This window comes from Octopus sinensis, linkage group LG7, assembly GCF_006345805.1.
Source record: "Octopus sinensis linkage group LG7, ASM634580v1, whole genome shotgun sequence".
Classification (NCBI taxonomy): domain Eukaryota; kingdom Metazoa; phylum Mollusca; class Cephalopoda; order Octopoda; family Octopodidae; genus Octopus; species Octopus sinensis.
Window position 1 is genome coordinate 17,347,239 of NC_043003.1, and position 25,907 is coordinate 17,373,145.

The 25,907-nt window shown below is 37.1% G+C and overlaps 1 protein-coding gene across 1 annotated transcript in view; it reads left to right on the forward strand.

Moving 5' to 3' along the window:
- LOC115213975 (twitchin) overlaps positions 1–25,907 on the forward strand; it is a 280,495-nt gene that overhangs the window by 173,116 nt on the left and 81,472 nt on the right. Inside the window, exons 39-60 of the mRNA XM_036504380.1 lie at positions 218–517; positions 1,373–1,524; positions 2,371–2,646; positions 3,980–4,151; positions 5,736–5,841; positions 6,620–6,816; positions 8,635–8,807; positions 9,745–9,874; positions 11,258–11,406; positions 12,152–12,287; positions 12,626–12,733; positions 13,352–13,543; positions 14,790–14,894; positions 15,250–15,447; positions 17,023–17,322; positions 18,388–18,545; positions 18,698–18,821; positions 20,204–20,506; positions 21,467–21,617; positions 23,297–23,448; positions 24,808–24,926; positions 25,368–25,533. Coding sequence (XP_036360273.1) covers positions 218–517; positions 1,373–1,524; positions 2,371–2,646; positions 3,980–4,151; positions 5,736–5,841; positions 6,620–6,816; positions 8,635–8,807; positions 9,745–9,874; positions 11,258–11,406; positions 12,152–12,287; positions 12,626–12,733; positions 13,352–13,543; positions 14,790–14,894; positions 15,250–15,447; positions 17,023–17,322; positions 18,388–18,545; positions 18,698–18,821; positions 20,204–20,506; positions 21,467–21,617; positions 23,297–23,448; positions 24,808–24,926; positions 25,368–25,533 — 3,867 coding nt within the window. The remainder of the gene's footprint in view (positions 1–217; positions 518–1,372; positions 1,525–2,370; positions 2,647–3,979; positions 4,152–5,735; positions 5,842–6,619; positions 6,817–8,634; positions 8,808–9,744; positions 9,875–11,257; positions 11,407–12,151; positions 12,288–12,625; positions 12,734–13,351; positions 13,544–14,789; positions 14,895–15,249; positions 15,448–17,022; positions 17,323–18,387; positions 18,546–18,697; positions 18,822–20,203; positions 20,507–21,466; positions 21,618–23,296; positions 23,449–24,807; positions 24,927–25,367; positions 25,534–25,907) is intronic.

Below are 25,907 nucleotides of genomic sequence, written 5' to 3' on the forward strand. Positions count from 1 at the left end.
TGAAATTGTAAACTGTTATATTTTTTCATATTTTCAATTTTAGAATTTATTAGTTTATTAATTTATTAAGAGATGCACTTCTCTGTATTTTGGTTTAAAATAAAAGGATTTTACTTGGAATTACAAAGAATATGTTAAAAGGTTTTTGATAAATGTTTAAAGCTATGAATTAACACGTAAAGCTCTAGTAAAATTCTCTCTTATTATTCCATTGCAGATAAACCCACACCTCCTGGTGCACCTCTGGATGTATCAGATATTTTCAAAGACAAGTGCCTTTTGTCATGGAAGAAGCCCAAAGATGATGGTGGTTGTCCCATCAAACACTATATTGTGGAAAAGATGGATTCCAATACAGATGAATGGGTTGAAGTTGCTAAAGTTAATGAACTGCAATGCAGAGTAAAAGGATTAACACCCAGCCATCGTTACCAATTCCGAGTAAAGGCTGTCAATTCAGAAGGCCAAAGCAAACCACTGAATACAGATGGAGAAATTTTGGCCAAAGATCCCTGGAGTAAGTCACAAATATATACATAAATGTATACATATAGACATATATATATATATATATATATTGTATAAAATCCATTCTGTCTGTCTATGTGTGGGTCTTCTAGGATCTCGGGCATCCTCCATCCGATTGCGCTCAAATTTGATATGTAGGGTGTGTATATGTCTTGAAAAAATTACAAAAATCGATTCCAGGTGAGAATATGATCGATAAAGCCGTGGGAACGTGCATTTGTACGCGCAAGTAGCTGTTGTGATCGATACCACGAATACGCGAGAAAAATGCGCGCGCAGTTTGCACAAAAAAAGCTGGCTTGCTTGAAATAATGTCAGAAAATAGGATGGTCAGACAAGTTGTTTTGAGAAAATTTGGTTTAAATGTTTGACAACTCAGCACCATCCATTGGACGGGTGGGGGGGAGCGTTTTCCTCGTATATATATATATATATATATATATATGTACACACATGCACACACACATTAGACTGCGGCCATGCTGGGGCACCGCCTTGAATTCTTTTTAGTTAAATGAATCAACACCAGTGCTTACTTTTTTAAGCCTGGTACTTATTCTAGCAGTCCCTTTTACTGAACTGCTAAGTTAAAACAGGTAGAATATTTTGGTTGGATATGGCTGGTTTAAATGCTAAAAGGTTGAATATTGATTTAAAAGTTGTTCTGATATTATGTAATTTATGCAATCAACAATCTGCAAAAGTATGTTTCTAATCTGAAATTTTCCTTGTGTAAATTTATAAAATAACACTAATATCTTCTATATAAAAAAACAACAACACTAAATATTTGTTAAAACTATTGATCTTAAATTATAATATTACATTTTTATAATTTTCTCAGGTGCTGCTGATAAACCTGGCAAGCCAGAAGTTGTAGATACTGATAGAGATTTCGTGAAATTGAAGTGGAAAGCCCCGAAGAAAGATGGTGGTGCCCCTATTGAGGGATACCTCATTCAAAAGAAACTGAAGGGCTCAGATGATTGGGAAGATGTAAGGACATTTCATGCATTATTATTTAACTTAAACATTAAATCTAAAAAATGCATTTGTTGTAAATTATCAGAAATTATCAACGTTCTTCCAATAGATATGAACCTTATGCCCAACTTCTTTTCTCTTTGTGCCTTTAATCAGTAAATACTCATCATCATCATCCTTACCACCACCATCACCACTACTACCATCTACTCCATATCATTTCCCACCACCACCACCACTATTATTATCATCATCACCATCATTTTACAGCCACATTTCTGGGCTGGAATGCTGTCACCACATGTGTGATCTTGCACACACACACACAGCACATGAAAACCAGTCACTTTTGGTTCTGTGTATCTCTTACAGTGTGAACCCCTGTGTTCAGTATTTTATTTATTTATGCGCCCTTTTTCAAGCCTAGCCAGGCTCATGGGCCTGATTTCCCAGTTTCTATGGTGTATGTTTTCCCCCCAGCTGAACGGGATGCCAGTCCATCGTAGCATTACCCAAGAAACAGGAAGAAAGAGTGAGAGAAAGTTGGGGCGAAAGAGTACAACAGGGGTCGCCACCACCCCCTGCTGGAGCCTCGTGGAGCTTTAGGTGTTTTCGCTCAATAAACACACACAACGCCCAGTTTGGGAGTCGAAACCGCGATCCTCTGACCACGAGTCTGCTGCCCTAACCACTGGGCCATTGCACCTCCACATGCTGTACATTAGATTATATAATATATATATTCATGTGTTTAACTTATACTATGTAACTTATCGACCATTTTGATGCTTCATAAATAATTTTGTATGGGAAAATGTAATATTTTTGTTTATGTATTATCGTTTTATTTGATATTAGGCCAAGGAAGTTCCAGCTGATGAAAAAGAAACCACCGTAAAAGGACTGAAAGAAAACAAGGAATATGATTTCCGTGTTATCGCTAAAAATAGAGCTGGTAATTCAATGCCTAGTGCTACCTCAGGACCAGTTCTTACAAGACCACGTAAAGTAAAACCAAGAATTGACACCAAGTCTTTAAGAGATGTCAAAATTAAGAAAGATCAGACATTCTCATTGGAACCAGAATTTGTGGGAGAACCACCACCAACTGTTACTTGGGTTAAAAAAGGCTTGGTAAGTTGAATAATTTGTCCTGTTTAAAAATAGTTTGTCATTTAATTAGAAAAAATAAAAATAATAAAAATGAATTTTTTCTAAAAAATGTAACTTCACTAATTTTTGAATTAATATGGAGCAAAGACAAAATATAGAGTTACTGATGGTAAGTGCAGGTATGGTTGTGTGGTTAACAAGAATGCTTTGCATCTATGTGGTTTGGGGTTTGGTCACACAGCACAGCAGCTTGGGCAAGTTTCTTCTTATATTTCCATGACCAACCAATGCCATGCAGAGGAATTTAGAAGACTGAAACTACAAGAAGCTTATTGTTGATATGTACAAACATACATACACATACATATATATATATATATAATATATATATATATATAATATATATATATATACATACACTCACATACACACACATATACATGTGTGCATGCATGTGTGTGTGTCTTTGTATCTAGATTTTCCCTGCCACTGCTTGACAACAGGTGTTGGTGTGTTTACATCCCTGTAACTTAGTGGTTCAGCAAAGAAACCAATAGAATAAGTACCAGAGTTAAAAATAATAAGCACTGGAATCAATTTGTTTGCCTAAATCCTTCAAGGTGGTGCCCCAGCATGGCCATAGTCCAAAGACTAGGAGGAGTTAGAAAAAAGAATACATGTATGTATGTATATATATATATATATGCATGTATATATACATATAGATGTAAGTATGTACATATATGTATGTATGTATGTATGCATATGTTTTATTTATTAATTTGTTACTATATATATATATATATATTAAAAAGCACCCACTACACTCTCTGAGTGGTTGGCATTAGGAAGGGCATCCAGTGGTAGAAACCTTGCCAGATCAGATTGGAGCCTGTCCTCGGTCAAACTGTCCAACTCATGCTAGCATGGAAAGCAGACGTTAAACAATGATGATGACAATGATATATATATATATATATATATATATATATGTGTGTGTGTGTTATCATTTTATTTGATATTAGGCTATATTTGTATGCACGTGTATATATGTGTGTGTGTGTGCAGATGTGTGTGTTTAAATTTCATGCTGTCAGCACTTGAACAAATTGATGTAGATAGCAACATTAGGTGTTGACCTCATGCCTGGTTGCTCAGCACTTTTTAGGGCCTGTGAAATAAAGAAACTCCTTACTTGAAAAACAGATAAAGGCTGTAAAATCCTGCTTCATAAAAATTTCCATTCAAACCTTGAATAAGCAAGGAAACCATGTATGTTAAAACTAATCAATTAATTACATTAATAAATAAATAAATAAATATATATATATATGCTTTTATTATTTAATTACAGGATGGCAAGACTGTTTCAGTTGAGTCAACCAGCATTATTACTATTGAGAACAAAGAGAAACGTTCAACTCTTTCATGCAAAAAAGGTGTACGTAACGATACTGGTGAATACACCATCACAATTGAAAATGAACATGGATCAGATTCAGCAACTGTCAATGTTATTGTGTTGAGTAAGTAAAACGTATTTTCATTGGATTTTAATAACAACAACAAACAACAACAACAAATGCCCTGATGCAGTACCAGGCAGTGGCTCTCGTGGCTTCTGATCTTAACTGATTGGAAGTGTTATCATGTACATTGTTTTGTCTTGGTATAAAAGATGGGCTACAGCAAATATTCTGCTCAATACCACAGATTTGCTAGTCAGTTGTTTGACCTTAACCAGCTGAGCATGTCCCTTAGTGGCTGACGATATGTGCATCTCTGATCACAAGCAGAAGTAGCGGGGGAGCATCATAGCCATGTGTTGAGAGGGATTCTTTGGGTCTTGAATAATTCACCTCTGGGAACATGGGTGTTTCATTCAACATCTTTAAACAATCCTTATTCAGGGACCTTTTGATCAGGATGGGTTACTTGACCAGAAGAAAATTCTAACTGGGCCCCCACCTGCAAAGTCATGTGCTGTTTATCTTGATATAAGATCACCATGTCGTGCACAAATAGTTGTGATGAATGTGCCTAGTGTACCTATATCAGATGGGTAGTCATGATGGGTATACTGGGCTTCGTATATTTTACCCCAGTGTCACTTTGATGGCATGCACTGCTCTCTCACTCAATAATAATAATAATAATAATAATAATAAATCAATGTATCAATACCAACAGATGACAACGTGTCTCTAAAAGAAACAGAAAAACTTTCAAAATACAAAGATCTGGAAATAGAGGTGACTCGAATGTGGAATCTAAAAACAGAAACAATTCCTATCATAGTAGGCGCATTAGGTATGATAAAAAAATATTCAGACAAATACATAACAAAAACACCAGGACTAACAACTATATATAACATACAGAAAGTAGCACTACTATGTTTTGCACACATCCTACGCAAAACACTTTCAATACAATGAAAATAAGAGCATCACAACAAACCACATACTGGGCTCAATCTAATCGACTGGCCCCCTCCTTCTAAAATTTCAGGCCTTGTGCCTATTGTAGAAAGGATTATTATTATTATTATTATTATTATTATTATTATTATCATTATTATTATTATTATCATTATTATTTTTAGCAGGGTTATATTGTACAGAAGGAGACCAGAATTTGAAAGATTCTGTTAAAATTTGTAATATTTCAGTTTTAAGAGTTTTAAAAGAATAAGGCGTCTTCAAGTTAACAATGTTTTTCTTAGGATGTGGATTGTACCCATAAGAACAATTTCATGCTGTTCTGACACCTTGGAGTTTCCTGGTATTTGGCCTTACTATTCAAGAGTACCATTTGGAATTGTTCCTACAGCTGTGATGATCACAGATATAGTTGTTTTTAGACGCCATATTTTTTATACCTCTTTTTCAAATTCCTTATATTTACTTAACTTTTCAAATGTTTATACAGAAGTGTTGCAATTTGCTGGCATTGACAGATCTATGAGTAAACATGTTTTGTTAATGCTATTTTTTACAATAGCATCTGGTCTCTTGGCCTGTATAGGACAGTCAGTTCGAATTTATTATTATTATTACTACAATGGTGGTGATGATGTTAATTACAGTGACAATTATTGCTAATTTTAGGCGGACCAGCTCGGCCAGAAGGCCCTCTGGAAGTGAGCAACATTACAAAAGACAGTGCAACACTGACTTGGAAAGCTCCAGTAGATAAAGGTGGAAGTGACATTACGTAAGTATTTCTACAAAAAACTTCTTATATTTATAGCGCGGAAAACGGACGTTAAACGATGATGATGATGATGATGATGATGTATGTGAAGGCACATGGCTCAATGGTTGGAGAGTCGAGCTCACAATCATTGGGTAGTAAGTCTGATTCATGGACCAGGCTAGGTGTTGTGTTCTTGAGCCAAACACTTTATTTCATGTTGCTCCAGTTCACTCATCTGTAAAAATGAGTTGCGATGTTACTGGTGCCAAGCTGCATCAGCCTTTGCCTTTCCTTTGGATAATATCAATGGTGTGAAGAGGGGAGGCTGGTATGCATGGGTAAAGGCAGCAAGCTGGCAGAAACGTTAGCACGCCGGGCAAAATGCTTAGCGGTATTTCGTCTGCCGTTATGTTCGGAGTTCAAATTCTGCCGAGGTCGACTTTGCCTTTCATCCATTTGGGGGTTGATTAAATAAGTACCAGTTATATACTGGGGTCGATATAATCGACTTAATCCGTTTGTCTGTCCTTGTTTGTCCTCTCTGTGTTTAGCCCCTTGAGGGTAGTAAAGAAATAGGTATGCATGGGTGACTGCTGGTCTTCCACAATCAACCCTGCCCAGATTTGTGCCTTGGAAGAGAATTTTCTAGGTGAAATCCCATGGTCATTCATGACCAAAAGGGGTCATTACCCGATGTATTTATTATGGAATTGTGTCATATGTATTATATATTTTGCAATGTATGTATTACATCACATTTATTGAGAAGTTTTAATGAAAATAATATTTATTGCAGCGGTTATGTTGTTGAGAAATTTGATCCTACCAAAGGAAAATGGGAGAAAGTAAGCAATGCCGTTAGTGGAACTAAAGTAACTGTACCTAAACTTCAAGATGGTCATGAATATAAATTCCGTGTTATGGCTGAAAATGTCCATGGCCTGAGTGAACCTTTAGAGACAGATAAAAGCATTATTGCCAAGAATCCCTTCAGTAAGCATGATACCATTGCATTTTATTTCTTTGTTCTAATTAAGTAATAATGTTTGTTCAATAAATATACTATGATCTTTTATAATGTGGTTTTGTGTGGTAAAGAAGATTGGTTTCCAAACCGTGTGTGTTCAGGTTCAGTCCCAGTGTGTGGAACACTGCGCAAGCGTCATCTACTCTAGCCCCAGGCTGACCAATGTCTTGCGAGTGAATTTGGTAGAAGCCCATTGTGTGTGTACGTGTACGTGTGTGTGCATGTGTGTTTTGTATGTGTTTACCCCCACTCAACAGATATCACTTGACGACATTATTGGTTTGTTTATGGCCCAGTGAGATAGCACATAGCAGTTCAACAAAAATGACTGATACAATAAGTATCTATCTTAAAAACACATTCCTTAAAAAGCCTAACATATATGATGTGTGTGTGTGCATGTGTGTATAAGAGAGAGAGAGAGTGTGTGTGTTTGAGAGAGGGTGTGTGTGTGTGAGAGAGTGAGAGAGAGAGGGAGAGAGAGAGAGAGAGAGAGAGAGAGAGAATGTGTGTGTGTTTGAGAGAGGGTGTGTGTGTGTGAGAGAGTGAGAGAGAGAGGGAGAGAGAGAGAGTGTGTGTGTTTGAGAGAGGGTGTGTGTGTGTGAGAGAGTGAGAGAGAGAGGGAGAGAGAGAGAGAGAGTGTGTGTGTTTGAGAGAGGGTGTGTGTGTGTGAGAGAGTGAGAGAGAGAGAGAGAGGAGAGAGAATGTGTGTGTGTGTGTGAGAGAGAAAGAGAGAGAGTGTTTATCCTTCTCCTCTGCTTGACAACCAGCACATGTTAAATTCAAATAGCTATAAATTTTGTAAGTGGAAATAGTGAACCATTCAGATTTTATTACGAATGATTTATTTAAAGGATTATTTTCAAAACAGTATTCAAGTACAACATCGATTTTCTGAACCCTTTGGTTCTAAAATCTTTTCAGATTAGGGACTTTTCTGAACCAGGTGTGGTCACTTTGGTCAACGCAATGTAAATTGAACAAATAACAAATTTACTTAAATAATTAAGTGAAATATAGACACCTGTACATTTGTGTAAAATGAGTTTATTAATACTGTGCTGTGTGAAGGTGCATGGCTTAGTGGTTAGGGTGTCAGCACCATGATCGTAAGATTGTGGTTTCGATTCCTGGACCGGGCAACACATTGTGTTCTTGAGCAAAACACTTCATTTCACATTGCTCCAGTTCACTCAGCTGGCAAAAATGAGTAACGCTGCGATGGACTGGCATCCCGTCCAGCTGGGGAACACGTACAACATTGAAACCAGGAAACCGGGCCCCTGAGCCTGGCTAGGCTTTAAAAGGGCACATTTATTTTTTATTAATACTGTACTGTGCGAGATACCATTAAACTAATCTGATGGTCACAGGAATTTGAAGTTCCTTCTCATAAATTAGTGTTGATTATAAGCGGTTCCCAACCATTGGTGCCTGGAAAATTGGTGTTGTACTTGTATTGTTGTTGTTGGCATCTTTTTTTGTCTCGGGAGTCAATGGAGTTGTGCATAAAATAATCTAGTCTAGCTTTTACATTTCATGTCCTAATACATCTCCTGCTGTGGCTGTGTAGTCCTATCTTGGACAAACACTCCCTCTGGCAGGTGCCGCAAATGTAGTGAAGACTTTGCCTGGCTGGTTGTAATGTCATAGTTTCTTGTTGACATCTTTTCTTATTTTTCCATTACTCCTCTCTCTCTATGTTGCTCTTTGTGTTCCCTCTTGTATTATTTCCATATAATCAAATCAACAATTTTCTAATTGAACTATTAAACATATTTCAGATGAACCACATCCTCCAAGCCAACCAACAATTGTGGATCATGATAGGACTCACATTGACCTTAAATGGGATAAACCAGAAAACGATGGTGGTGCACCAATTACTGGTTATGATATTGAAAGGAAAGAAACTAAAAGCAACCGTTGGGTTAAAGTCAACCGCAGCCCAGTTTCTGTAAGTATAAGTTCATGTGTGTGCATTGTTAATTTATTTCATTTTTTCATTCCTCACATATTAGAATATGTAAAAAAAAAAAGAAGAAATAAGTGGAAATTTTACCGATGAGTGTGTTACGTAATAAGGCACAAAAAGAAAATGACTCTCCCAGACACAACAGAATATGCTTCAACACACAAACTCATATAAAGAATCTTGCAAACCAAATCCAAAAACGAAATACAATATTTAAGTATTTCTTTTACTACCTACATGTGGTCTAATGTTTTGGGTGTTGCCTTCATAATGCAAACATTGGTTTATGTAATGAAGAGAGTGCTCTCTCTCTCTCTCTCTCTCTCTGTATATATATATATATATATATATATAAATATGTCCCAAATAAGAGAATGGAGTAGATAAAATCCAATCTACATATGTTTCATAGCTGGTGTAACCTCGGAAGTAGTAATTATCCAAACAAGGGGTAGACCGCAAGCTACTCTTCAAGCCAAGGATATCTTGATTACATTAAGTTTACATTGTCGTTAAGAGATCCCATATCAACTTTCAGGGGATTCAATCCAAATGCATATAAATAGTGTGTGGATATATATGTATGTGGCTCAGTGGTTAGAGCGTCAAGCTTATGATCACGAGGTTGTGAGTTCAAATCCCGGACCGGGCTGCATGTTATGTTCTTGAGCAAGACACTTTATTTCACGTTGTTCCAGTTCACTCAGCTGTAGAAATGAGTTGCGATGTCACAGATGCCAAGTTGTATTGACCTTTGCCTTTCCTTTATTACTCTACTTTGGTATTTGAGCACTATTTTTCCCTTTTTTATTTTGCATCTATGTGCTTACTTGGGTGTGTGTATGTGTAATATGCTTGTCAAATTGTTATACATTAACATTCAATCACTTATTTATTTGTATTTCTTTACTTTTTGAAGGAAACTAACTTCACTGATGATAAGGTAGTTGAAGGAAAAGAATATGAGTACAGAGTCAAGGCAGTAAACAAAGCAGGAGAATCAGACCCAAGCCTCGTTTCTAAACCAGTTACTGCAAAACCATCCAAAGGTGATTAGATATTTATTACAAAATTCTATATTTTTTTCTTTTAAATGCAATCAGAGAAAATATTTACATTAAAAAGAAAAAGAATGAAAATATATATATAGGCAGAGTGGCTGTGTGGTAAGAAGGCAGCAAGCTGGCAGAAATGTTAGTCCACTGGGTGAAATGCTTTGCGATATTTCGTCTGCTGCTATGTTCTGAGTTCAAATTCCACTGAGGTCGACTTTGCCTTTCATCCTTTCGGGGTTGATTAAATAAGTACCAGTTATGCACTGGGGTTGATATAATCAACTTAATCTGTTTGTCTGTCTTTGTTTGTCCCCTCTGTGTTTAGCCTCTTGTGGGCAATAAAGAAATAAGAAGCTTGCTTTCCAACCACATTGTTGAATAAACTACGTTTGAGAAGACCTGTTAAGTCAAGTGAAATTATTGTCGTGGCTGATGTCAAGTTCCGCGTGACTGGCACCTGTGCTGGTGGGACATAAAACGCACCATTTGAGCATGGTCAATGCCAGTCCCTCCGGACTGGCTCCTGTGCTGGTGGAATGTAAAATGCACCATACAAACATGGTTGATGCCAGTGCTGCCTGACTGGCTCCCATGGCGGTGGCACATAAAAAGCACCATTTGAACATGCTCGTTGCCTGTGCCGCCAGACTGGCTTCCATGTCGGTGGCATAAAAAGCACCATTCAACTGTGGTCGATGCCAGTACCACCTGACTGGCCCTTGTGCCAGTGGCATGTAAAAAGCATCTACTACATTTTCAGAGTGGTTGGCATTAGGATTGGCATCCAGCTGTAGAAACCTTGCCAGATCAGATTGGAGCCTGGTGCAGCCTACTGGCTTGCCAGTCCTCAGTCAAACTGTCCAACCCATGCCAGCATGGAAAGAAGACGTTAAACGATGATGATGGTTCTGGATTTAATCCCACTGTGTGGCACTTTGGACAAGTGTCTTCTACTATAGCTTTGAACCAACCAAAGCCTTGTGAGTGGATTTGGTAGGCAGAAATTGAAAGAAGCCCATAATATGTGTGCGTGTGTATGTGTGTGCATATATGTGTGTGTATGTGGGTGAGTGTTTTTGTGTCTGTGTTTGTCTTCCCACTAACTTTTGACAACCGGTATCAGTGTGTTTGTGTCCCAGTAACTTAGCTGTTTGGCAAAAGACACTGATAGAATAAATACCAGGCTTATAATAATAATAAGTACCGGGCTTGATTCATTCAACTAAAATTCTTCAAGGCAGTGCTCCAGCATGGCCACAGTCCAAAAACTGAAACAAGAAGAAAAAAAGAAAAGAAAATATCTTTGCTGCTTCTATTTAGATAGTTATTCTACAAATGAAATCCTCAGCTAAAATATAATTTCTATTATTATTTCAGAGAAACCAAAAGTAAATCTTGATAACTTATTTGGTGCTCGAGAGATTCGTGTCAGAGCTGGAGAGCCTCTTACAATTCCTCTGGGTATTTCGGGTGCTCCAACTCCTACAGTTATTTGGCAAAAGAATGGCAAACCTGTAGGCCCTCGTGTAAGTATATACGTCACTAATACTCTATGTATCTTAATACTCAATACATCTAAATATACAAGGGAGTGCTGAAAAGTTCCTGGCTTTAAGGGAATCATGAAAGCCCTGTCTGGAGGCCCAATCTTCTGAGTCCTTTTATAGGGCTTAGAAAAACTTAAGGACACTCGATTTCATGTGGTTCCTTACATATTCATTCTTCTACCGAACGATATCTAAAAGCTAAGATTTTTCTCTCATTTTTCTTTCGTCCCCTTGCACTTCATTCACCACTAATACCTAAAATGTATTATTCACTAACAGCTCGTGTTTTTTCATTGAAAATGTCCCCTCAATATAATTTTAATTTTAGCCCTATTTCGTAATTTTGTTAAGATAATTATTCGTTTCTAATTATTTGTTTATCCTTGTTTTTCAATTCACATTCATTCTTATCCCCATAAAACTTCGCTTCCTTAGTTCTTCTCTTTCCTAGTTCCATATTTCATCTCGCTTGCTCACTGCAATAAGTGTGTGAATCTGAGAGGGGAATATGTTGAATAAAATCATCTTATTTTCTTGTATTTCCTTTTATTCAAAACCAGGAACTTTTCAGCACCCCTTCATATACATCTCTTATACTCCACTACTTTCAGTCAGAATAAAATTAAATAAAATTTATTCCATGACTAAGTGTATGTATATTTTCATGTTAGTATACCTGCTAAGATTTATGCTACAATAATATAATGCAACATATTTACTTCAGGCTGAAACAACCAGCAGTGAAACTGATGCTAAGCTCTATGTCCCATGTGCTGAAAGGGGAGATAGTGGCAAATATACAGTTAATATCAGCAACGCATTAGGAACTGACACAGCTGACATTCAAGTCGTTGTCTTGGGTAAGATTGAAATAATATTGTTTGACTCTTTTTAGAACTTTGCAATAAGTAAGCAACAGTAAAACAAAAAAAAAATCAAAAATTAAATGTTTTCTACCTTATTCGTTTATATGTTGAATAAATAGTTAAAGAGCTGAGTTGTTTAGGACCAACTTTGGCATACATAGAAACATCTTCAGAATGTTAATCAAATAATCAAATTGGCAAATTATTCTTGTACAATTTTAAAATACACTGTAATATGAAGAATACATTTGGGTAGAGTTTAGAAAATGAACAAAGTTTAACGAAGGCTTATGTGAACAGTATAATTAATCAAAGGATTTTTCTTCATTTAGATAAACCTGGAATTCCTGGAGAACCTATGGAAATCAAAGATGTCACAGCTGATTCTTGTAAGGTGTCTTGGAATCCACCAGCAGATTTGGGTGGCGTTGATGTATCAGGTATGCATTATTATTATTATTATTATTATTATTATTATTATTGTTATTATTATTATTATTATTATTATTAAGGCGGCAAGCTAGCAGAATCATTGCATGTTGAGCAAAATGCTTAATGGTATTTTGTCTGCCACTACGTTCTGAGTTCAAATTTCGCCAAGGTTGACTTTGCCTTTCATCCTTTTGGGGTAAATAAATTAAGTACCAATCTAGGGTCAATGTGATTGATTTACCCCCTCTCCCAAAATTTCAGGCCTTGTGCCTACAGTAGAAACAATTATTATTACTATTCTTCTGAGGAGATGGACCAGCAGAAGTTTTTGAGCATCAGGAAAAAAAATACCTTGTGGTAGTTGTTCTGGTTCTTTATGTTTTGAGTTCAAATTCCATCAAAGTTCATTTTGTCTTTCACCCCTCTGAAGTTGATAAAATAAAGTATCAGTCAAGTAAAGGGGCTGGTGTAATTAATTAACTCCCTTTTCCTTGAAAATTGCTGGCCTTGTGCCTAAATTAGAAATATCACTTATAGTTTCAGTTAATTAAAAATTTTTTTCTACCTCAAATCTCTCAAACTATTAAGAATATTTGCTGATCTCCTCTCTAAAATTTTTATTTTAGGTTACGTTTTAGAGAAATGTGAAGAAGGCTCCAATTTCTGGGAAAAGGTTCCTGGTTTAATCGCAGGAACATCTCATACAGTCAAAGGGCTGAAAGATGGAAAATCTTATCAGTTCCGTGTAAAAGCTGAAAACATGTATGGTCTTAGTGAGCCTCTGGTGAGCAAAAAGGTTGTCGCAAAGAATCCATTTGGTAAGTTTATATTATCATTTTGTAAAATTATTTTGATTCTGAAATAAAGATAAGCTCAGAAAATAATTATTAATCACCATTATTATCATCATCATCCTTATTTAGCATCTGCTTTCCATGCTGGCATGGGTTAGATGGTTTGACTGAAGCTGGTAAGCTGGATGGTTGCACTGAGCTCCAGTCTGATTTGGCATGGTTTCTATGGCTGGATGCCCTTCCTAATACCAACTGCTCCAAGAGTGTAATGGGTGCTTTTTATGTGCCACTGGCATGGGTGCCAGTTTCATGACATTTGCATCGGCCATGATATAATTCCGCTTACTTAACGGGTCTTCTCAAGCATGGTATATCGCCAAAGGTCTCGGTCATCTGTCATTGCCTCCATGAGGCTCAATGTTCAAAGATCATGCTTCACCACCTCATCCCCCGTCTTCCTAGATCTACCTCTTCCACAGGGTTCCTCCACAGTTAGAGATTGTCACTTCTTTACACAAGTAGAGGCGCATGGCCTAGTGGTTAGAGCAGAAGACTTGTGGTCGAGGGATCGTGGGTTCGAATCTCAGACCGGGTGATGTGTGTGTTTATGAGTGAAACACCTAAGCTCCACGCAGCTCTGGCAGAAGGTAATGGCGAACTTCTTCTGACTCTTTCGCCACAACTTTCTCTCACTATTTCCTCCTGCATCTTGCAGCTCACCTGCGAGGGTCCGGCGTCCCATCCAGGTGGGGAACCTATATGCCAAGGGAACCAGGAAACCGGCCCTTATGAGCCAGGCATGGCTCGAGAAAGAACAAACTCAACTTCTTTACACAGCTGCTCTCGTCCATATGCATCACATGACCATACCAGCACAATCGTTTTCAATCATTTACTCTAAAAGAGAAGAGCATTGTTCATAACAGCATGGTGTCTTGGTACTGATGGTGGATTCAGTGTATAAATATACATCTTGTGCGAATATCATAATATTTAAGAATTATTATATTATATATTCTATATAATTATTAATTTTTCTATTTAATATAAAATCTCTATTTTCCACATTCATATACCTAGTAGTATAGATATATTAATGTAGAAAAATGTATGGGTCGATATTATTCCGGGTGCTGTATCAGACAACTAATATATATAAATGTGTGTGTGTGTGTGTGTGTAAATTTATTCATGTAATCTTTAATATAAAAAAAAGGTAATAATATGGTTTATTCTATGAAAATTCTAACATAACTCTTTTATAATACAGATGCACCAGATGCCCCACATGGAGTCGAAATCACAAAATTCGATCGTTCCTCATGTTCTTTGAAATGGAAAGCACCCTCTTCAGATGGTGGAAACCCAATCAAAGGTAAAGAGACTTTACAAATATTAATTCCATTTATTTATCAGATTTTGTGAGATTATGTGTTGATTCTATTTATTTGGATTAATTCAGTTTACTGTAATTACTGTATTTGAAGGCATACAAATAACCCTTTTTTTTGTCAAAAAAATATCCCTGAAAAATCACTTTGAGTTTTATATTTAAAGTTGGGCCATCCCTAAGCTTTAGTGCCTTAAAAAGATTTTTCTGAAACTGGAGAGCATCTAATATGCTCTCAAATATGGAAATTGCATTGTTTTATATTCACAGAAAACTTATACTACAATTAGCAATCTAAATACAAGCATTTGGTTTAATGTCATTTACATTTTCATTTTAGGTTACATTGTTGAGAAGAAAGAAAGGAAAGATAAAGATTGGGTTAAAGCTTGTGTCTTCCCAACCCCAGACACAAATTTCACTGTACTGAACTTAACAGAAGGTCAAGATGTTGAGTTTAGAGTTTCTGCTGTTAATGAAGCAGGTCCAGGAAAACCCAGTAAAACAACACCACCTCACTTAGTCAGAGATCCAGTTTGTAAGTATCCTTTGTAAATGCTTAAAAAACACAATTTTAGATAATTCAAATATGCTATATCATAGGTGACTAGGGCACAGTTCTGAGCAACGAACATTTTTTACGCCATATTATAAACAATAAATGTTTAACCCCTTGACAATGGTTGATGCAAATATGCGATCATACTTTTGCTTGTCTACCTGCGGTTAACGTAAATATACAATGTAGAGCTGCCCCACATTTATCACGGACTTTTTACATTCACTATTGTGTACTTTATCTCTTGAGGTGTGCGCGCTTGCCGTCCCGTGCATTATCTTAGCTATTTTAGGTCACATTCTAGCCATGAGACTAGCAGTAGACTAATGACATGCGGATACTTTACATGCATATGCATTGGTACAGGCGGTATAAAAATAACAGTCTCCAGCTGGATGCCCTTCCTAATGCCAACCACTCTGAGAGTGTAGTGGGTGCTTTTACGGGCCACCGGCACGAGGGCCAGTCAGGCGGTACTAGCAACAGCCACGCTCAAATGGTGCTTTTTATGTGCCACCTGCACAGGAGCCAGTCCAGCATTTTATTCACAATTTGATACATTTTTAAAACTGAACAGCAATTATGAAGCCTATATATTAATTAAATTTTGTACATTCTTTCAGTAATTAGTAGTTACATAACATGTAATTCAAAAATTTATGCATAATTTATATAACTGTTTTAATTGAATAGTAGTTATATAGCCTACATATTAGTTATATAAGTGGTGTCATATGACCTAGTGGTTAGGATGTTGCTCTCACGATCTGGTGATCATGGTTTCAGTTCCTAGACCAGGTGGTGTGTTGTGTTCTTGAGCAAACATTTAATCTCACATCACTCTGTGATCACTTCAACACCTGATGCATGGTACACTGTGCACCTCTTCAGACAATGTCGATTTGATGAAGAGAGTGAGCTAATGTATGGCAGGAACATTTGATTCCTATAAACAAATTATTTGTGTACTCATTTAGCAAAAGCTGAATGCTCATTCTTCAATGAGAGAATCCATCATATGAATTATACATATATTTCAATTTTGCACATCTCTTTCATCGACTAGTGGTTATATAACCTATAAATGATAAACGTCACCCTTTTCAAGCCTAGACAGGCTCATGGGCCCGGTTTCCTGGTTTCTGTGGCGTATGTGTTCCACCCAGCTGGACGGGACACCAGTCCATCGCAGCATTACTCAAGAAACAGGAAGAGAGAGTGAGAGAAAGTTGTGGTGAAAGAGTATAACAGGGGTCGCCACCACCCCCTGCCGGAGCCTCATGTTGTTTTTAGGTTTTTTTGCTCAATAAGCACACACAACACCCTGTCTGGGAATTGAAACCGCGATCCTCCGACCGCGAGTCTGCTGCCCTAACCACTGGGCCATTGCGCCTCCATATAACCTATATATTATCTAAATTTATTTAAGTAATATATAACAGAACTGTAGTAATATAGCCAATATATTTTCATATGTCAGTAAAAGCAACAAATGCATAAAAGAAACGTTTTACATTATTTGTATTTTGAATGTATTTTATTTCAATTTTATAGTCCCAGCTGGCTCTCCAAGCTCTCCAAGTCTTGATAAAATCACTAAGGATTCTGTCACTTTGTCTTGGACACCACCTAAAAATGATGGCGGAAGTAAAATCATTGGTTACACAGTTGAAAAGAAAGGAAAGGATGGCAAATGGGTGCCATGTACTCGTGCTCCGGTAGATGGTACCAGCTTCACAGTAACTAAATTACCTGAAGGAGAAGAGATGCAGTTTAGAGTTATTGCTGAAAATGCAGCAGGTCCAGGAGAACCAAGTAAACCCACACAAGCGGTTGTTATTGAAGATCAACCAGGTATAAATAATATACTCTTTTACTCTTTTACTTGTTTCAGTCATTTGACTGCGGCCATGCTGGAGCACCACCTTTTAGTCGAGCAATTCGACCCCGGGACTTATTCTTTGTAAGCCCAGTACTTATTCTATTGGTCTCTTTTGCCGAACCGCTAAGTGACGGGGACGTAAACACACCAGCATCGGTTGTCAAGCAATGCTAGGGGGACAAACACAAACACACACACATGCACATATATATATATATACATATATACGACAGGCTTCTTTCAGTTTCCGTCTACCAAATCCACTCACAAGGCATTGGTCGGCCCGGGGCTATAGCAGAAGACACTTGCCCAAGATGCCACGCAGTGGGACTGAACCCGGAACCATGTGGTTGGTTAGCAAGCTACTTACCACACAGCCACTCCTGCGCCTATAAATAATATAAATAATATAAATAATAAAATATTCGTCAATCTTTCGTTTTGACTCGAAATTATGCAAACAATGAATTTGTTGGTTTCCGTGAACCCCTTGTCTTGTCAGCTGTCAGTTGCGAAGAGAAAGGGGGTGTGCATGCGGGCTTATTCTCGTCTGTGTGCATGCTTGTTTTTGTTAGTGCGTGTGTGTGTGTGCGTGCTTGTTATTCTGTGTATGTGTGTGTCTGTTCTGTTTTTATGTATTTATATGTTGTGGAATGTAGAAATAACACACAGAGGAACAAACATGCACACACACACACACACATACACACACACACACACACACGCACAGGAACAAGCACGTACACACACACACACAACACACACACACACAGATGAACAAGCACATACACACACACACACAAAAGAACAAGCACACACACAGAGGAACAAGTACCCACACACACCCACACACCCACACACATAAAGGAACAAGCACACACACATACACACACACACAAAGGAACAAGCATGCACACATACACACACAGAGGAACAAGTAATGTATTTCACTTCTCAATATATTTATCTGTATCAAAGTTTTAACTCTCAAAATCACCAGAAGTTTATACGTGTTCTTAAATTTTAATTTCTTTTAGAAAAACCAACAATCGATCTCTCAGGTATTAAAGACATAACTGTGAAAGCAGGACAGGATTTCAAACTGGCTATTCCATTTACTGGAGTTCCGAAACCAACTGCAACATGGATGAGGGATGGTGAACCAGTCAAAGAAAACAGTCGTACAGATATGAAGGTAAATTTCCTGGTTTATCTGCTTTATATTCAAAATGGATTGCAATTTGCAGATTCATGCAGAACATGATTTGTTTCCTATAAATTTTATTAGTTTTTTTTTGTTTTCCATTGGAAGAAAATTATACCTAAAACTACTTCTATATATTTTAGATAACCAAAAATTCTGCTGAATTAGAAACGGTAAAGGCCACAAGAAATGATGCCGGTCGATATACTTTGAATTTGAAGAACGCATCAGGTTCTGATTCGGTCAGTGTGAAAGTCAATGTACTTGGTAAGTCACTATTAAAATGAGCTCTTAATCAACCACTCATATTAAAAGTAGAGATACCCATAAAATTATTAACCATCTTACTAACGATAACTCTGAGCACCTTTTCAAACTCCACCTGTGGACATGTTTACAAAGTCAGAAAACAGCACAGCTCCCATGACTTTTGGAAACATTTTTTCACGCTAAGAGTTGCTGAAGCATGTAACAAACTGCCGGCACCAGTTGTTAGTTGTTGGAGCACTGCATCCTTCAAAACTTCCATGCTTCCTGATATTCGCCAACACTACACCTGATTTTCTCCCCTCCATACACACACAAGCATGTATCTGACTCATACACTGCTCACTTTCCAGACATTTGTACATTGCTGCATATGCTTTATACGCACTTTTGCCAAGTTGTGGTGCACCTGAGCACTGTACACAATAATTTCATTATTATTATTATTATTATTATCATTATTATTATTATCATCATTTTAAGAGCCCAATTTTTCCATTCTGGCTTTGGTCAAATGGAATTTGTTGAGCAGATTTTCTATGGTTGGATGCCCTTCTAGGCATTAACCCTCATCTATTTTCAAGCAGAGTAATATTCCCTCATGGCCAGATATGACTTCATAGAGGGCTGGAAACAAACATTCATTTCTGACCTATCATGCAATTTTGTGTCAAAGAAGCACAAATACATGCATGCACACACACACACATACACACACACTGTCAGATGTGATTTAATTTAAGATCTATTTATTAAAATCATCATCATCATCATCGTTTAACGTCTGCCTTCCATGCTAGCATGGGTTGGACGATTTTGACTGAGGGCTGGTGAACCAGATGGCTGCACCAGGCTCCAATCTTGATTGGACAGAGTTTCTACAGCTGGATGCTCTTCCTAACGCCAACCACTCCGAGAGTGTAGTGGGTGCTTTTACATGCCACCGGCATAGGGGCCAGTCAGGTGGTACTGGCAACGACCTCGCTCTAATCTTTTTACACATTCCACCGGCACAGGTGCCAGTAAGGTGATGCTGGTAACGATCACGCTCGAATGGTGCCTTTCACATGCCACTGGCATGGAAGCCAGTTAGCCGCTCTGGCAACGATCTCACTTAGATGGTGCTCTTGGTACCCTACTAGCATGGGCACAAGTGCCAGTAAGGCGATGCTGGTAGCGATCATACTTGAATAGTGCCTTTTATGTGCCACTGGCACGGAAGCTGGTTAGCCGCTCTGTCAACGATCACACTCATATGGTGCTCTTTGCACCCTACTAGCACAGCTACCAGTCATCGAATTTGATTTTGATTTTGATTTTGATTTTGATTGACATAAAAGATACAACCACTTCATTAAATGAAATTTTTTGATAATTTCTAGACCGACCTACAGCTCCAAACGGACCATTCATTGCCACTGATATTGATGGTGAATCCCTAATGCTTCAATGGCAACCACCAAAGGATGACGGCGGCAACCCTATTAACAACTATATCTTGGAGAAGAAAAAGACTGGTACGAACAGATGGACAAAATGTAGCAGCTTTATTAACGCTCCAAAGTTCACTGTTCGCAATCTTGAACCAGGCTGTGAATATGATTTCAGGGTCATGGCTGAAAACGACCAAGGTGTCAGTGATGCCCTGGAAACTGATGAAGCAGTCTTGGCTAAACTGCCTTATGGTAAGTTCATTAATTTAATTTAATTCTGTTTATTATAGATTTGTCCTTAAGTGAAAGCACGTGGCTTAATGGTTAGGGCATTCGGCTCACGATTGTAAGGTCATGATGACACTTTATTTCATATTGTTCCAGTCCACTCAGCTGGCAAAAATGAGTAGTTCCTGTATTTCAAAGGGCCAGCTTTGTCACATTCTTGCTGAATCTCCCTGAGAACTATGTTAAGGATACACATGTCTGTGGAGTACTCAGCCACTTGCACATAAATCTCCTAAACAGGCTGTTCTACTGATTGGGTCAACTGGAACCCTTATCGTCATTAGCAACAGAGTACCAGTTTGTCCTTTATGAAGACAGAGAAATTTATAATGAAATTATCTTTCTCCTATTTCAGGATCAATTATTTTGTTTAGTGTATTGTTAAAATTGGGAGGTGGGGGTTAAGGGGTCATACGATTACTAGGGTTGTTTAAGTTTTTTGGTAGTAATTGTATAATTATATTGATTGTTGTTTGTTTAGGTGGGGGCAGGGAGTTATTAGCTTTTATTATTTGTGTAGGACAAAATAATATAAAAAAATTAATTGCTTATTCTACTATTGGGAGTTTTGTTGGTGGGAATAGTTAGAGGTTTGGTGGGACTGGTTAGAGGTTTAGTGGGAATGGTTAGAGGTTTGGTAGGAATGGTTAGGTTGAAAAAGGGCTATATTAATGAGGGTTTGTTATAAGTAATGTTTATCAGGATTGTTTTGTGTAGGGAATTCAATTCATTTTCAATTTTTATGCTTGTCTTTCCAAGTTATCAAGGATTAGAATGATATATTATTGAGACATTGCCTAACACCTAAATGCCTTTCCTGTCACTAACCCTTACCTGTTTTTCAGGTAAGGAATAACATGTCTTTAGAGACACAAACCTGGTTTCTGCTTTAAAAATACTGAAAATATAATTTAACTTTTTCAGATCCTCCAAGCACTCCCGGAGTTCCAAAATGTGTTTCAACAACTGATGATTCCATTACATTGCAATGGAATCCACCAAAGAAAGATGGTGGAAGTCCTCTCTTTGGCTACATTATCGAAAAGAGGGAGAAGGGAGACACCAAATGGACAAAGTAATTGTGCTTTCACATTTTTACATTATTATTCAGACAATAAAAAAGTGTTCCATAGAATGAGAAGCTCTCTAGCCATCAAATTTTAGATCTAGTTTTGAATTCATTTTCGATCCACTTCAATCATACCATGATAGCCTTAATACTCATAGAAATGATTATCACAGTATTTATCCACTTAATCCTTTTGATACTAATCCACCTGAAATTACCTCTAGTTCTAGGATACAAATTTCCTGTTTCAAAATAATCTAAACTAAAACCTTCCTTTAAAATTTCATATTAATTTATGAAGGATCTTATGCTTCATACATCATCATCATCATCGTTTAACGTCCGTTTTCCATGCTAGCATGGGTTGGACGGTTCGACTGGGGTCTGGGAAGCCAGGTGGCTGCACCAGGCTCCAGTCTGATCTGGCAGTGTTTCTACAGCTGGATGCCCTTCCTAACACCAACCACTCCGTGAGTGTAGTGGGTGCTTTTTACGTGCCACCGGCACAAGTGCCAGGGAAGGCTGGCAACGGCCCCGGTCAGTTGGTGCTTTTTACGTGCCACCAGCACCAGTATAAGAAACCATTTTCACTTGAATATTGTAACGTTCTTCATTGGTAAACTTCTACACAAGATAAATTTGTGAACTACTTCTGATTTCTTGCTGAAACTGTCCCAGACCTTTAAAATCACTAATAAATACCCTTGAAAAGAAGAATATTACAACATCCATTTCCCCTCCCCCAACAAGTCAGAATCTCTTGTCCTAAGTAAAATTGTTATTACTTCAATAACAAATCTACAAAGCAAGAAAAAACAAAATCACGCATTCCACAAATTGATTCCAGGTTAATTATTTTCTATCTATAAGGAATGTTTAATTATTGTATCTTGAGTTATGACATGCTGGTGATATCTAAAAAGAATGTAAAAGTGCTATACATGGTTACCACTGACAAGAAATTTTAAGAAATTCATAAGTACACACACAAAAAAAAAAAAAATTAAATGTTTATTCAATGCATCTTTTTCCTTATTCCTTAAATTCAAATTTGAAGTTCTAATCCTGCCAAATATTATGAACAAAATTATTGTCTTTCTTGTATTAACTGTCCACTAGGAAACACTACATGTTTTTTATTTCTTTATTGCCAACAAAGGGCTAAACATAGAGGGGACAAACAAGGACAGACAAAGGGATTAAGCTGATTAGATCGACCCCAGTGCATAATTGGTACTTATTGACCCTGAGAGGATGAAAGGCAAAGTCAACCTTGGCAGAATTTGAACTCAGAATGTAACGGCAGATGAAATACCTATTTCTTTACTATCCACAAGGGGCTAAACACAGAAGGGACAAATAAGGACAGACAAACGGATTAAGTCGATTATATCGACCCCAGTGCGTGACTGGTATTTATTTAATTGACCCCAAAAGGATGAAAGGCAAAGTCGACCTCGGCGGAATTTGAACTCAGAACGTAATGGCAGACGAAATACCACTAAGCATTTCGCCCAGTGTGCTAACGATTCTGCCAGCTTGCTGCCCTACACTACATGTTTAAAAAGTCTGTCATTCAATAAATCTTTTTCTTATTTTTACTATTTTGTCTTCAAAGTTAATTTTCTTTATACTGAGTATATTGCTAATTAATTTCATTTTTTTTTTCTTTTTCCTAATTCTAGAGCTAATCATAGTGAGATTCCTGAAGAAGAATTCACTGTTCGTGGTTTGACTGAAGGAAAAGACTATGAATTTCGAGTGTGCGCAGTTAATGCTGCTGGACCAGGTCAATTTAGTGAATGCTCAGAAGCTATTAAAGCACGTCCTCCTCCAGGTAATTCTCTACACATTTTTGGACATATTTATTAATTTTTGAATTATATTAAAACTTTTACTTTCAGTTTTTAATTTCATGAGTGATAGGAAACAGGAAGCTGAATTGGATGCGAGGATTGCTGGTTCTGTCACTGTAATGTGCTAGCTTCATCAGTCAACCTTCAGACAAGGAAAGGGTGATAAAGAAGCCAGACTTGCTAGCTTCGGTTCAGGTTCCATGCCTCTTCTCGCCAATTGTCATGAATGTTGCGGATTGACCAATAAAATAGTCTTGAGTGCAACTAGCTAAAATGGGCTTCCTTCAAAAGATCTCTGGAATAATGTTACTTGATAGAGTGTGTAGCTCAGAGGTTAAGAAGTCTCTTCAAGATTAAGAAGTCCCTTCGGGCCACTTCTTATCCATATTGAGAGGCCACAGTTCCAGCATTACAGACATATGATTAGAATGGTACAGGAAACAACTGCAAAATCCAACTCGTATTTACTCTCTCTTTTACTCTTTTACTTGTTTCAGTCATTTGGCTGTGGCCATGCTGGAGCACTGCCTTTAGTTGAGCAAATTGACCCCAGGACTTATTCTATCGGCCTCTTTTGCTGAACCGCTATGTTACAGGGATGTAAACACACCAGCATCGGTTGTCAAAGATGTTGGTGGAACAAACACAGACACACAAACATACACACACACATATATATATATACATATATATGACGGGCTTCTTTCAGTTTCTGTCTACCAAATCCACTCACAAGGCTTTGAATTAAACAAGTATAAAATCTACATAACATTGCTGTTATGCTAAACTGTTGTATGTCCAAATTTGGCCAAATACGTTTTTTTAAATATTTATGTTTGCTTGCAATAGCCAGTTCTTTTGGTCAAACTATCGTATCTCCAGCTGCTTCAGATGCCAAGATATCAAAAATTGTCAAAGTGTAGTACAAGGTTTTGCTATGGAATGGTGAAATTTCTTTTTCGTTTTCTGAAAAAGCAATGTTTTGGACTTATAACACTTTTGCATAATGGTAACGATATCTTTATTCAAAGTCTAATATATAATAATTAAATTCTTTAAGCTGATCCAACCAGCAGGAGGCCTAGGCATAAATCAAGATTGAGATGTTTGGATAATATCTATGGTCTCAGATGGTCGCACTTAGGGATCCAGTTGATAGGGCCCTATGGAGGAGGTGCCTGGGGACTCAAACCCCACAACCTTCCTGGGAATGCTGAGCAGAGAAGATGAATGGATTGATAGAATTATAATTTCGATAATTTTTTTGAATAATTCATATTCATAGTTTTAATAATCTTTTTCAATAAACTTTATATTTATAATTTGAATTATTTTTATAGTGGCTCCCAAGATCAACTTTGATTATCTGAACAGAGATGTCACAGCTGTTTTGGGAGAAGAATTTAAAATCGTTATTCCTTTCACTGGAAATCCAATTCCAGAATCAACATGGAAACTGGTAAGTCTAATCACACCATTCCATCTTTAACAACATTCAAAAATACAATCAAACAATTAATTTGTTTCTGAAATCAGACATTTGTTTTGTTTTGTTTTTACAAATCATTTTAAAATGCAATAAAAAATTTTAATTAATATCATTTATAGAGTCGGTTTATGAATTAGGATATTAAAATAAAGTATTTAAATGATTGGGACTTTTCAAAAATATATGTGCAATAATATAAAAAAAAATCATAGTGTGTAATATTGTCATTTAATATTAAAATATATATAAAAATAGTTTTAAAATCAACAAGGAAAATAATGTCTACTGAAATTATACCTAGCTAAGCTATAAAACTAACTATGGCTAGATATTCAAATTTAGTTATATATTAGAATGTTTATCTTTTTTTAACAAACTTTAGAAATAATACTATTTTGTTGTTTTATTTAGGGAAAAGCTTCTGTGGCTGATGATCCTCGAGTGAAAGTAAACTCTAGTCCTGATCAAATTGTAATGGTTAATAGGAAAGCAGAACTGACAGATGCTGGAAAATACAACATCACTCTGTCAAATGAGAAAGGATTTGATACAGTTAGTGTGAACGTCACTGTTGTTGGTAAGTTATGAAGTATTAAGTTTTAAATATACACAGAATTCTATTGTACTATATTATTTCTTTATTGTTCACAAGGGGCTAAACATAGAGGGGACAAACAAGGACAGACAAAGGGATTAAGTCAACTATATGGACCCCAGTGCATAGCTGGAACTTAATTTATTGATTCCGGATGGATGAAAGACAAAGTTGACCTCGGCAGAATTTGAACTTAGAATGTGAGGACAGACAAAATACTGCTAAGCATTTCGCCTGGCGTGCTAACGTTTCTTATTTCTTTATTGCCCACAAGGGGATAAACATAGAGGGGACAAACAAGGACAGACAAAGGGATTAAGTCAACTACATTGACCCTAGTGTGTAACTGGTGCTTA